The sequence below is a fragment of the Chiloscyllium plagiosum genome, chromosome 32, assembly GCF_004010195.1.
Source record: "Chiloscyllium plagiosum isolate BGI_BamShark_2017 chromosome 32, ASM401019v2, whole genome shotgun sequence".
Taxonomy (NCBI): domain Eukaryota; kingdom Metazoa; phylum Chordata; class Chondrichthyes; order Orectolobiformes; family Hemiscylliidae; genus Chiloscyllium; species Chiloscyllium plagiosum.
The window spans coordinates 37,443,927-37,456,989 of NC_057741.1; the positions used below are offsets into that span (position 1 = coordinate 37,443,927).

Genomic DNA, 13,063 nt, shown 5'->3' on the forward strand with positions numbered 1-13,063 from the left:
CGAAGTAAGATTAACTGGCCTGTAATTCCCGGGGTTATCCCTATTCCCTTTTTTGAACAGGGGCACAACATTCGCCACTCTCCAGTCCCCTGGTACCACCCCTGTTGACAGTGAAGATGAAAAGATCATTGCCAACGGTACTGCAATTTCCTCTCTTGCTTCCCACATAATCCTAGGATATATCCCATCAGGCCCGGGGGACTTGTCTATCCTCAAGTTGTTCAAAATGTCCAACACATCTTCCTTCCTAACAAGTATCTCCTCTAGCTTACCAGTCCGTTTCACACTCTCCTCTTCAACAATACGGTCCCTCTCATTCGTAAATGTTGAGAGTGGGGGATGAATTGCTGAGCTATAGAACTTGTGTTATAGCACCTTTCTCAACTGATGGACATCCTGAAGCACATGACAATGAAATATTTTTTGAAGGTGAGGTGCCGGAGGGCTGGAGGGTGGCTAATGTTGCGCCTTTATTTAAGAAAGACTGTAAGGAGAAGCCTGGGCACTATAGATCTGTGACCCTGACATCGGTGGTAGGTAAGTTGTTCCATGGGATCCTGAAAGATAGGATTTACATGCATTTGGAGAGGCAAGGAATGATTAGGGATAGTCAGCATGACTTTGTGTGAGGGAAATCATGCCTCACAAGCTTGATTGAGTTTTTTTGAGGAAGTTACCCAAAGGATTGATGAGAGCAGAGTGGTAGACGCTGTTTATATGGACCTTAGTGAAGCCTTTTGACAAGGTTCTGCATGTAGACTAATTAGTAAAGCTAGATCATGTGGGATTCAGGAAGAGCTTATCAATTGGACTTTCTGATAGGACATCGAGGGTGGGTGGTGGAAGATTGTCTTTTGGGCTGGGGGCCTGTGACCAGCAGGGTTTAACAGGGATTGGTATGAGGTCTACTTTTGTTTGTCATTTGAGTAAGTGATTTGGAAGAGAATATGGGAGGTATAGTTAGTAAGTTTGTGGATGATACCAAAAGTGGTGATACGATGGACAGTGAAGAAGGCTATCTAAGATGACAAAGAGAACTTGATCGATTGGGACAAATGGACTGAGGAGTGGCAGATGGAGTTTAACTTGCAAAAATGCAAGGTATTGCATTTTGGTAAAACAAACAAGGGCAGGACTTATACAATTAATGGTCGGACTCTGGGTAGTGTTGTAGATAGTTGTATTAGATTTGAGCAATAATGACAATGATTCGGGAAATTGTCAACCAGTATAAATGTAACTGATTTCTTCAGGGAAGAGAACTTGTTCCCCATATCGAGTCTAGTCCCAGTTCATGACCCCAGTTCGACACCATAATTGACTTATTATGCTTTTCTCAAATAGACCTAACATGCTACTCAGCTTTCGGACAAATGGAAACATAGAAACAGGTGCAGGAGGAGGCCATTCAACCCTTCGAGCCTGCCCCACCATTCAATATGATCATGGCTGATCATGCAATCTCAGTGATCCATTCCCGCCCTCTCCCCATACCTCTTGATCCCTTTAGCCACAAGGGCCATGTCCAGCCCCCTCACGAATATATCGAATGAACTGACCCCAACCACTTCCTGTGGGAGAGAATTCCACAGGTTCACAAATTCTTCCTCATCTCAGTTCTGAAAGGCTTACCCCTTATTCTTCAACTGTGGCCCCTAATTCTGGACTTCCCCAAACTCAGGAACATTCTTCCTGCATCTCACCTGTCCAGTCCCATCAGGATTTTATATGTTTCTATGAGATTCCCCCTCACTCTGCTACATTCCAGCAAGTACAAACCCAGTCAATCCAGCTTTCCTCATCTGTCAGTGCTGCCATCCCAGGAATCAGTCTGGTGAACCTTTGCTGGACTCCCTCAATAAAAAGAAATGGGCAATAACTTCAGTCTTGCAACTATTACCAACACCCCAGGAATCAAAAGAAATTGGACCCACAAAAGCTCCCAAACAGCTCGCAAAACCTCTGTCCTCCTGAATCCCTGCTGATTCAGGATCACTGTAACCTTACCAAATATTGTCAGACCACATCAGCAGTAGTTACAGATTTAGCCTTCTGCTGAGGGATTAATAACTGTTTACTAAGCTGGAGGTTTTGTATGTCTTGAAAATAAAAATGTTGCTAATAACGATATTGGCTGTGTAACACTGTGATGTGAGCTGTAGTTACAGAATCTCAGAATTGTTCCAGCACAGAAGAGTCTATTCGACCCATAATGTCTTTGCCAGCCCTGCAGGCAAGCATCATTTCGTAGGGTCAACCTCCTGCTTTTCTCCATGTCCCTGCATTTCATATCTATCCAAAATAACCATCTTCTTGGATGCCTCTATTGATCCTGTCTACACCACAATTCCAGGTAGTACATTTCATGCCTTTCACTGCGTGAAAACTTTTTTTTGCTTCATTTGGACATCACTTGAAATCTATGCCCACTTGCTCTTGTTCCTTTTCTGAGAGGAACAGCTTCTCCCAAACTACTCTGTCCAGCCCGCTATTCAGTAATGTTAAAACCTCATGTCAAATCTCCTCTCAGCCTCCTTCACTCCAAGGACAACAGTCTTCAATCTAACCTCATCACTGAAGCTTCACATTCCTGGAATCATTCTTGGAAATTGTTTCTGCACTCTCTCCAATGCAGTCACATCTCTCTTGTAATGTGGCATCCAGAGCTGTGAACAATACTCCAGCTGAGGTCTATACAACTTCAACAATCGCCTCCCTGCCCTCGTACTCTCGGCCCCTTTTAGTAAAGCCGAGGATACTTTCTGCTTTGTTAACCGCCCTCCCCACCTGTTCTCCCACCTTCAATGATCTGTGCACATATAAACCAGGTCCCCTTTTAGAATTGTACCCGCTATTTTGTATTGTCTTTCAATGTTCTTCTGACCAAAGTGTACCTGCTCACACTTCTGTACATTGAACCTGATATCGGCCAATCACATTTCCAACATTGCATGATGGGCTAAACAGTCAATAGTTTCTATCCAGTCACATTTATCAATATTATGAAGGCTAATCACTTTCTCCACTGAGGTGCATTAGCACACTTAAGGGTGAATTATGACTTTATTTCCATAAAAAGTGCATTAGCCTAAAAGTACCTGGTGTCGAACCATAGCAGTAACATTACATCCTCCAGAATTTGCGGAGGACATTGCGTCATTACCTCTTCAACAGGCAGTGTACTTTTTGTTCATTGATCAGCTTTCCCACGGGAGCATCATAGATCAACCACCAGTCAACCGTTACCATTAATTGTCTGTTAAAATATTGTCTCACATCTGTCCTGCCATTGATTCTCCCATATCCACAAATCTGTTTTTGTCACTGAATCACTTAAGCCCCTTTTCTTTTTTAAATAAACATTATCTTGCCTTACTTCCAGTTCAACGTCTCAATAATGCAACCTAATACAGATGGGCTCATGTAATTACTTCCAGACTGACAAAGGCAGGCCAGCAGAAACGGGTTCAGGTGAATTCAATCCATAGAAGCACTGTCAACACGCAATGGATGGAGAGCGGAGCTAAAACCAGAATTGCAATCCCTTTCCTCACTGACATCCTTTCTGCAGTCTATTTAGAACTACAAGAGGGTTATGGAGGGTGATTTCAATCATTCAACAGCAAAGTTTGATACTCAAAAGCTGTCTCCTCACTAATCATCACACACAGAACAATGCTCTTTGGTGCTGTGCAGTCCATACTGACAAAGGTTGCATTACAAATGGACATTGATTTCTAATATCGGAAGACAATAAAGAAACACTTCCTCAGCAATTTATAAATGCCACACAGCTAGCAGTTATTTCGCCAATTATATAGGTGTCTAATAATTCATTTAGATGGGCACTTTACAAAGTCTAAGCACCAAGAGGCTGACTTGGACAATACAAGACAATAGGCAGATGTTATTTTGCTCCAAGACTTATGACTGACTTGGTTCTGAATCATAGAGTCATACAATATAGAAAAGGCCCTTCAGCCCATTGAGTCCATAATGACCTAGCTACACCACACTAAGTCTACTTTCTTACGCAACTTCCTGACAGCAATGAAGATATGACACGTGCGCTTCAGTTTTAATAATCTCCCAGTAGCTTGATGATGCCAAAGTTTTACAAATCCGCTTGATAAGTACCACATTTTACACGCAAGTTCTTGCAAAAAGAAAACAGTTATCCAGTGTGTAAAACCTGACTATGTAAGAACAACTTGCACTGATGCAAAGCCTTTCACAACCTCAGAATGGCCCAAAAGCACGAGGTAGCCAGTTACAGACTTTTAAAGTCACTCGCTTGGACAGCATGAAGTGGCATGGATATTGTGAGGTAAAAAAGCTTGTGTTATAAGGGTGACATATTGGCATGGATAGAATGGCTAGCTAACAGGAAGCTATAGTCATAGATGGATGCCATTCTGGTTGACAAGGTATAATAAGTGGTGTGCCCACAGGGTTCAATGATGGGGCCTCAACTGTTTAGCATATATATATATATATATATATATACCAATAGGGAGATGATGGTGCAGTCAGAGAGTCACTGGATTAGAAATTCAGACCCCAGATTAAGGATCTAAGGGACATGGGTTTGAATCCCACCATGGCGGATGGTGAAGATTTACATTCAATCAAAGTCTGGAAAAGGTTGGCTGAATGGTGAGCATGGCACCACTGCTGATGCTCATTTACATAAAACATCTGGTTCCCTAAAGTCCTTTAGTGAAGGAAATCTGTCATCCTTACCTGTCTGGCTCACAGTAATGTAAGTGACTCTTAACTGTTCCCTGGACAATTAGAAATGGGGAATAGATCAGATTAGATTCCCTACAGTATGGAAACAGACCCTTCTGCCCTACGAGTCCACACCGATCCTACAAGGAGTAACAAACCCAGACCCATTCCCCTACATTTACTCCTGACTAATGCACCGAACACTATGGACAATTTAGCATGGCCAATTCACCTGACCTTCACATCTTTGGATTGTGGGAGGAAACCAGAGCACCCGGAGGAAACCCACGCAGACACGGGGAGAATGTGCAAGCTCCACACAGACAGTTATCCAAGGCAGAAAACGATCCCGGGACCCTGGTACTGTGAGGCAGCAGTGCTAACCACCGAACCATCATGCCAAATAAATGCTGACCTTGCCAGCAGCGCCCTCATCTCATGAATGAATAAAAACAATCAATGACTCGGATGAAAGCACTGCAGGTATGTTGCTAAGTTTGTTGATGGCACAAAAACAAGTGGGAAAGGAAGTTGTGACGACAACATCGGAAGTAACAATGGGATATAGACAGGTTAAGTGAGAGTAGGAAATGGGAACAGATTTGGGAACTAAAGTATAATGTGGAAATTTGCCATTTTTGCAGGAAGAATATAAAAAGAATCTAAATGGTGAGAAATTGCTGAGCTCTGAGATCAGACAGATCTGGGTATCCCATTGTGTGAATCACAGAAGGTTAGTCTGCAGCTGCAACAAGTAATTAGGAAAGCTCATAGAATGTTATCACTTATCGTGAGGGGAATTGAATATGAAAGTAGGAAGGCTACATTTCAATGCTACAAGGTGCTGGTAACACCACATCTAGTGTACTGAGCAAATGTATCAATTACTGAAAACAACAAATGCGGGTTAGACAGCATCCTTGGAGAGAGAGCAAGCTAACGTTTCGAGTCTAGATTACTCTTCTTCAGAGCTGAAGTGAAGTGTGGAGGGGGCAGCATTTATGGTATAGTTTGGGGGGTGGGGGGGGGTGTTGGGAGGTAGTTGGTGTAGGGTACTGGTGGAGATAAGATGTTAATACTTCCCATTAAATAACCATTGTGTGAGAATGACAGAAAAACAGTGTGTCTGCCGCCAGACTTGACAGACAAGCAGTAGGCTGGAAGAGCACAGCCAGCCAGGCAGCATCAGGAGGTTGAGAAGTCAACATTTTGGGTATAACCGGTGAAAGGACAACTGTCCTCCTGGGGTAGGGGGAGAGAAGAGAGGACATGATAACAGAATGCAACAAGCTAAAAGAAAGAGAAGAAATGGTTCATTATCTGAAGGTGTTGAATTGTTAATATTAAGTCCAGAAGGCTGTAAAGGGAAGATGAGATGGTGTTCCTCCAGTTTGCGCTGTGATTCACTGGAACACTGCAGCATGCCGAGGACGGACATGTGGGGCATGTGAGCACGACGCTGTGTTAAAATGACCGGCTATGGGAAGGGCAGGGTCATCCTTGCGCATGGACTGGAGGGGTTCTGCAAAGCGGTCACCCAGTCTGCGTTAGGTTTCTCTAACGTAAAGTAGGCCATATTGGGTGCAGCAAGTACAAATCACAAGATTGGAGGAGGTCCAGGTGAAATGCTGCTTCACCTGGAAAAGCTGTTTAGGCCCTTGGATGGTGAGCAGGGAGGAGGTGAAGGGGCAGGTGTTGCACCTTCTGTGGTTACATAGAAAGGTGCTGTAGGGAGAGCGGTGGTGTTGGTGGTTATGGAATGGACAAGGGTGTCTCGGAGGGAATGATCCCTATGAAATGCAGACAGGGGTAGTGAATGGAAGATGTGTTTGGTGGTAGCGTTCTGCTGGAGATGACTGAAATGGTGGAGAAAGATCCTTTGAATGTGGAAGCTGGTGGGATGGAAAGTGAGGACAAGAGGGACTTGATCGCGCTGATATTAGTGATGGGAATGGGCAAGGGCAGAAGCGCAAGTGATAGGTCAGATGTGGTTGGGGGCCCTGTCAACCACAGTGGGCAGGAAACTACCGTCATGGAAGTAGGAAGCCATGTCAGCAGCGCTGTTGTGGAAGGTAGCATCATCCGAACATATGTGACATAGGTGAAGGAGTGGGAGAATGGAATGGAATCCTCGCAGACATGGGGTGCCACAAGCTATAGTGAAGGTAGCTTTGGAAGGCAGTGGCTTTGCAATGGTTAGTTTCCTGGAAATTGAGACAGAGAGGTCAAGAAAGGGAAGTGTTGGAAATGGATGATATGAAAGTTATAGACACGTGGAAATTGGAGGCAAAATGAATGAAGTTTTCAAAGTCCTGATGGAAGCATGAAGTGGTACCGAACCAGTTGTTGATGTACTGAGAAAATAGTTGTGGGACGGGGCCAATGTAGGACTGGAAGAAGGATCTCTCTGCATACCTCATAAAGAGACAGGCATAACTGGGACCCACGTGGGTGCCCATAACCACTCCCTTGACGTGGCAGAAGTGAGATGAAGTAAAGGAGAAATTGCTCGGTGAGAGAACGTTCAGCCAAGTGGAGGAGGGTGGTGGATGGGGATTGCCCCGGCCTCTGGTTGAGGAAGAAGCTGAGGGCTTGCAGAGCATCCTGGTGGGGAATGGAGGGATAGAGGGATTGGACAGACAGGAGGCAGTTAGGGCCAGGGAACTGGGAATTGTCAATATGGTGGAGGATATCAGAGGAATTGTGGGTGTAGGTGGGCAGGGTCTGGATAAAGGGAGAGAGGATAGAGTCAAGGTCAGAGGACGTGAGCTCGGTGCAGCAGGAACTGGCTGGTACAATGGGGTTTGTGGATTTCAGGAAGGAGGTAGAAGCGGGCTGTCCAGGGTTGGGACACTACGAGGTTGGAAGCAGTGAGGGGGAATTTGTCCAGAGGTAATATATCAACCACCTTATTTAAAGGTGCATGTAAATGCACTGGGGCCAGTTCAAAGCAGGTTGACCAGGCTAATATCTGCGATGCTGGGTTGGTTTGTGAGGAAAAGTTGGACCGGCTGGGCCTATAACTGCTGGAGCTTAGAATAATCAAGAGGTGACCTGATTGAAACATAGACAATCCTGAGCAGCTTGACAGAGTAGGAGGACAGGATGTTTCCAATTGAGAGAGAACCTGAAAATAAGGGACACTGATTAAAAGCAGTGTCCATGTAAGACAACAATTAGGAGAAAATCCTTCTCAGAGATTCATGAGCCTTTGGAATTTGAGCATCCACAGTATTTTCATTTCATCTGAACAGAGATCATTTCAAATGAATAAAACCGTCAGTGGTGCAGATGCTGAATTTCATTTGAACTTTAGTACTTGTTAAATCTCTGTAGGCTGTTATAATAAGGGGGTTTGATTAATATTTTAATCAAGCTCCTCACGCACACAGCCTCTTTGGCAGCGTTTATATGATGTATAGCTGGAAGAAACCACCTTAAATGGAGCCTGTGATTCTGCTACACATGTGCCAGGACTCTGAGGGCACGTAGGGGACTGGAGTTCTCAGCCCCCATAGCAATGCCACAGTCCTCACTGCATCCTCCATCAAAGGTAAATTCGTATTTCCTCATATCACCAATTAATCAGCAAAAATACCAAAGACAATAGGAGGAAAAATAATTTTACACAGTGTGTGATTGAGTTCTGGAATGTACTATCTGAGAGTGTGGGGGAGGCAGTGGTTAGGGTCTAGAACGGACTGTCTGAGAGAGTGGGGGAGGCAGTGGTTAGGATCTGAAATGTACCATCTGAGATTCGTATTTCCTCATATCACCAATTAATCAGCAAAAATACCAAAGACAATAGGAGGAAAAATAATTTTACACAGTGTGTGATTGAGTTCTGGAATGTACTATCTGAGAGTGTGGGGGAGGCAGTGGTTAGGGTCTGGAACGGACTGTCTGAGAGAGTGGGGGAGGCAGTGGTTAGGGTCTGGGATGGACTGTCTGAGAGTGTGAGCGAGGCAGTGGTTAGGGTCTGGGATGGACTGTCTGAGAGTGTGGGGCAGGCAGGGTCAAGCATGTCTCTCAAAGAGGAATGTGATGAATACCCATAGATAGAACAAAAGCAGGCAAAGGGAAAAGATGGAGAATTATAAAACACAGAAGCAGGAGGAGGCCAGTGGGCTCTTCCGGTCTGCTTCATCATTCAGTACAGTTACAGCTGATCATCGAACTCAGTCCTTTGTTCCTGCTTTTGTCCCATAGTCTTCGATCCCTTTAGTCCTAAGAACTATATCTAACCCCTTTTTGAATACATTTAAAGTTTGACTTAACCACTTTCTGTGGCAGAGAATTCCACAGACGAAGGGCTTGTTTCCACACTGTAGGGAATCTAATCTAATCTAATCTAAACTCCTTCGGGGAAGAGATTTCTCCTCATCTCAGTCCTAAATGGTCAGCCTGGTTCTGGACTCCCCAGTCATCCTTCCTGTCCAGGTAGTTTGTCTATAACACAATGGGTGTGTTCTTGTGCAACCCCCTATTATAGAAACATCGCATTTTAGAAACAGTGCTTTGAAGTGTTGGTGATGTAATCGTGTTACAGCCAACACACATTTCAAAAGTTCACACATTAGAAACAGTGTCCCCAATTTGTCAACCGTGTTACAGTGAATTTGTGTTAATAAATTGCACGTTATAGCAGAATGACATGTGTTTACCCTGCCTAGTCCTGTTAGAATTCAATTGGTTTTCTATGAAATCCCCCCTCATTCTTCTAAACTCCTGTAAATATAATCGAAAAGTGTGGCACTGGAAAAGCACAACGTCAGGCAGCATCCGAGGAGCAGGAGAATCGACATTTTGGGCATAAGCCCTTTATCATTCCTGATGAAGAGCTCATGCTCAAAACGTCAACTCTCCTGCTCCTCAGATGCTGCCTGACCTGCTGTGCTTTTCCAGTGTCACACTTTTTGACTCTGATCTCCAGCATCTGCAGTCCTCACTTTCTCCTCGTCCCAGGAATTAGTCTGGTTAACCTCCACTGCACTCCCTCCATAGCCAGGACATTCTTCCGCAGGTAAGGAGACCAAAACAATATTTCAGGTTTTGGAGGAAGTCAAATTAGTTAGATAGCTCTTTCAACACAGGTTCCTGTGTGCTGGATCTATTCAATGGCTCTACTCCAACCTCAGGAAGGGAAAGGCCACACCTGAACAATGGGAATTCCTCCACTTCCCACAGTTAGCCATCCTTTCGTGCTTCTCGTCTGGTGCACAATTACATGTTGGGAAGATGTAATTATTAATGACAAATGTAGCAGTTAATGTTTCTCCTGGGAGTAGAGTCAGGAGGTCATTGTCTCAGGGACAAAAGGTCAGCAATTTCCAACTGAGCTGAGGAAAAATGTGCTCATGCAGACGGTGGTGAGTCTCTGGAATTCTCTACCCCAGAGAGCTGTATGTGCCCAATCGATGATGCACTCAGGACTGAGATTTATACAATTTTAGGCATCAAGGGAATCAAGGGAGATCAGATGGATATGTGGAGCTGATGTAAAAGTTCAGCACTGATCCTGTTGAAGGCTTTTTCCCTACTTCTATGTCTTGTTTTCTTAAAATAAGTTGAAATGTTCAAAACTTAATCCCTAAAGAGTCCTTGCAGCTGACAGATAATTAAGACTTTAATCCTTAAACTGGGCAGTATTTTGTTCCAGCCCCCAAAGGTGTAAGAACACCCTGTGTATTTCAGGCTCATTTGGACTATTCCAACTTATTGAACTGTTTTCCTGTCAATTCTCTACCTCTGGGATCACTTACATGCTGCAGGAATGCTCCCTCCAAACCAGGCCAGAGTGCGTATGAAAATGGGCTTTGAGAAGGAAGACAACTCCCACATTACTGGTCTGACCTGATTTCCCCAAAGTCAAAATTACTCCAACATTGATGATATAAAGAACAGTTAAAAGTTGAGAACAGAATAATCTACGAATGTAATTTAGATAGTTTTGTGACGAGGGAACAGAGAGAGAGAGTGAAAGAGAGAGAGAACGAGGCGCCACCCACAAGTAAATGGAAATGGAGATGGGGAGAAGGGTAACTGGAAAAGGAGGTGAGACTGGAGGGATAAACTAATGAGAGAAATTCAAAAGGGCGAGCAGCAATTTCAGCAATGTTTTAGTGAGAGGCCACATGCTGATACTGTGCTTATAAATACATAGCACCAGGTTCTGCTCAAGGTTTGAAAACAGACATGACAAGATGTTCAGCATGAGAACTGAAGAGGCTGTAAAACAGGCAACAAGATCAAAGACTTAATGCCCCAAGAAATCTTGAAGAGTGACAGGGGAGACAATCCAGCTAAAGGCAAAATACTGGAAATCTGAAACAAACACAGAGAATCTACAGTCCAATGAGCCTTTGGTCTGAAGAAGAGTCTTTCTGGACTGGAAGCATTAACTCTGTTTCTCTCTCTCCACTGATGCTGCAGACCTGCTGAGTTTCTCCATTATTCTCTGTGTCAATTTCATAGACTTAGCTGCACCATTCTGAGGTAAGACTCTGCAGAGCTCTCTCAAAGAAAAATTCTCTTGAAGAGGTGATCAAAAATGTAAAAATATAAATATCAAAGAACACAAAGTATACCTCATGGTTAAAAATGGAATTATTCATTATTTCAATCTGAACATTTTAGAGTAGTCTAATGTATGAAAGATATGGTCCAGAAACAGATCAACTATTTGTTTCAAGATGCTATTCACTGGGGAACAATACCTTATAATCAGCTGGACCTGGCATGTTTTGTTTCGATTTGTCAGATTTCAAACGGGGAACTGTTGATCCAAATCCTCCTCTTAATGAGTTCTCTAAACTGGTTTTCCTTTCACTTTCTCGAGCCAGAGTGTGGTTCGTGATGTTGTAGGTCCCCGGACCTGTTGAAATCAGAAATACTTTCCACTATATGTTCCTGAGAAATCCCCACATGCAACCCAACAAATGTACAGTCAAACCGTGCATCTGATCTCCTGCACTGGCACCGATTCTCACTTCTCAATGTGAGTTACACCTGGCACCCACGTTGATGTCAGTGATTGATACCACCACTGGTTTCAGCTGTGCAAACAACCCATGGCACTTTTATAAAGAAAAGAAAACATAAAAGGTATCATTGGAGGCAATTTCAAGGTTTGCCAACTAAACAAAGCACAAAAAGTGAATTAGAGATAACACGATAACCTGGTGTTGTATGATTTTTAACTTTGTACACCCCAGTCCAACACTGGCATCTCCGAATCATGACATTTTCTCATGCGATTTCTTGAATGTCATGTTTGGCAAAATATCAACTGATCTTCCTCTTTAGACTCAAACAGGAGAAGCAACAAACATCAACATGTTGTCTCTGATTTAGCTTTGAAGAATTCAGATGCAGCAATTTTGAATGAATAGCAACAGGCTGCAAAAAGAATTTCCTTCTGTTATGGCCTTCATATTTCCCAACAATGCTTGTTGTCCTAGAGCCATACATATTTTTGAATAGTCAACAATAAAACCAACCCTCGTTTCAAGCTGACAACTCAATATGCCCCTTCCTCAATCAGAGGAGTCACCTAACTTTCTTCTTTAAGTACTGCACTTTGGAAAGAAAGCAAGCATTTAACAAAAAAAAACAAAATCAATGACTGATAATAACAGGCTCTAATCATCTTTTTATTGCTCCTGCTGGCAGAGATTTCCTGGAAATCCAATTTTTATTGTATGACACATCACAGAGCAAAGATAATATCAATAAAATGATCACAATGTCCCATAAATTTCTGTCAAATGAAGCAGCGGACATCACCATGGGACTTTTCAAAGTTCTGGTGATGGTTAATTATCTTCATTTAAGTGTGACTGACTCCAATATTTATTCTCCTGGACAGTCAATAAAAAGCATTTTGGGCAAAGTATTTTTAAAAAGCCATGACATATGCTTTCGAGGACTCTGCTTCTGACAAAGATTCCTCTTTGACAGGAGTTAACATTGGGCAATCAAATGCAGACATGAGTGGGAAGTGAAGGCAGAGCGCAAAGCCGGTGGGAAGGAAAGTGATTGTTATTTGAATGGGTGTGTTCTAGACCCCAGGTCCTACAACTAGAGCCTCCCTCCCTCCCTCCTCCTCTAACCTAAATTAAAGGTCCACAGACTTGCCCCAAAAAGAGGGTCCAAGGAAGTTCCTGTGGATTGAAGAGTGAGGCTTTAGCTCAGGAGTCTTTGACAAGGAGGTTGAGTGAAGTGATTACGCCACAGTTGAAGAGGGTGAAGACATGACTGCCAAGCTGGTTCAGTGTGCTAAGTGCTTGATGTGGGAGGTCTGGTGTGTCTGGCTCGTATAAGTGTGGAAAGT

General features: G+C 43.5%; 1 protein-coding gene across 3 annotated transcripts in view; it reads right to left on the reverse strand.

Moving 5' to 3' along the window:
* Nucleotides 1–13,063, reverse strand: part of stpg2 (sperm-tail PG-rich repeat containing 2) — a 338,448-nt gene that overhangs the window by 223,176 nt on the left and 102,209 nt on the right. For all 3 annotated transcript variants that reach the window (XR_006309111.1, XM_043674438.1, XM_043674437.1), the window contains one exon: nt 11,448–11,605. Coding sequence is in view for 2 of the 3 variants with exons in the window: in XM_043674438.1 (XP_043530373.1) it covers nt 11,448–11,605 (158 nt within the window). In the remaining variant the exon portion in view is untranslated. The remainder of the gene's footprint in view (nt 1–11,447; nt 11,606–13,063) is intronic.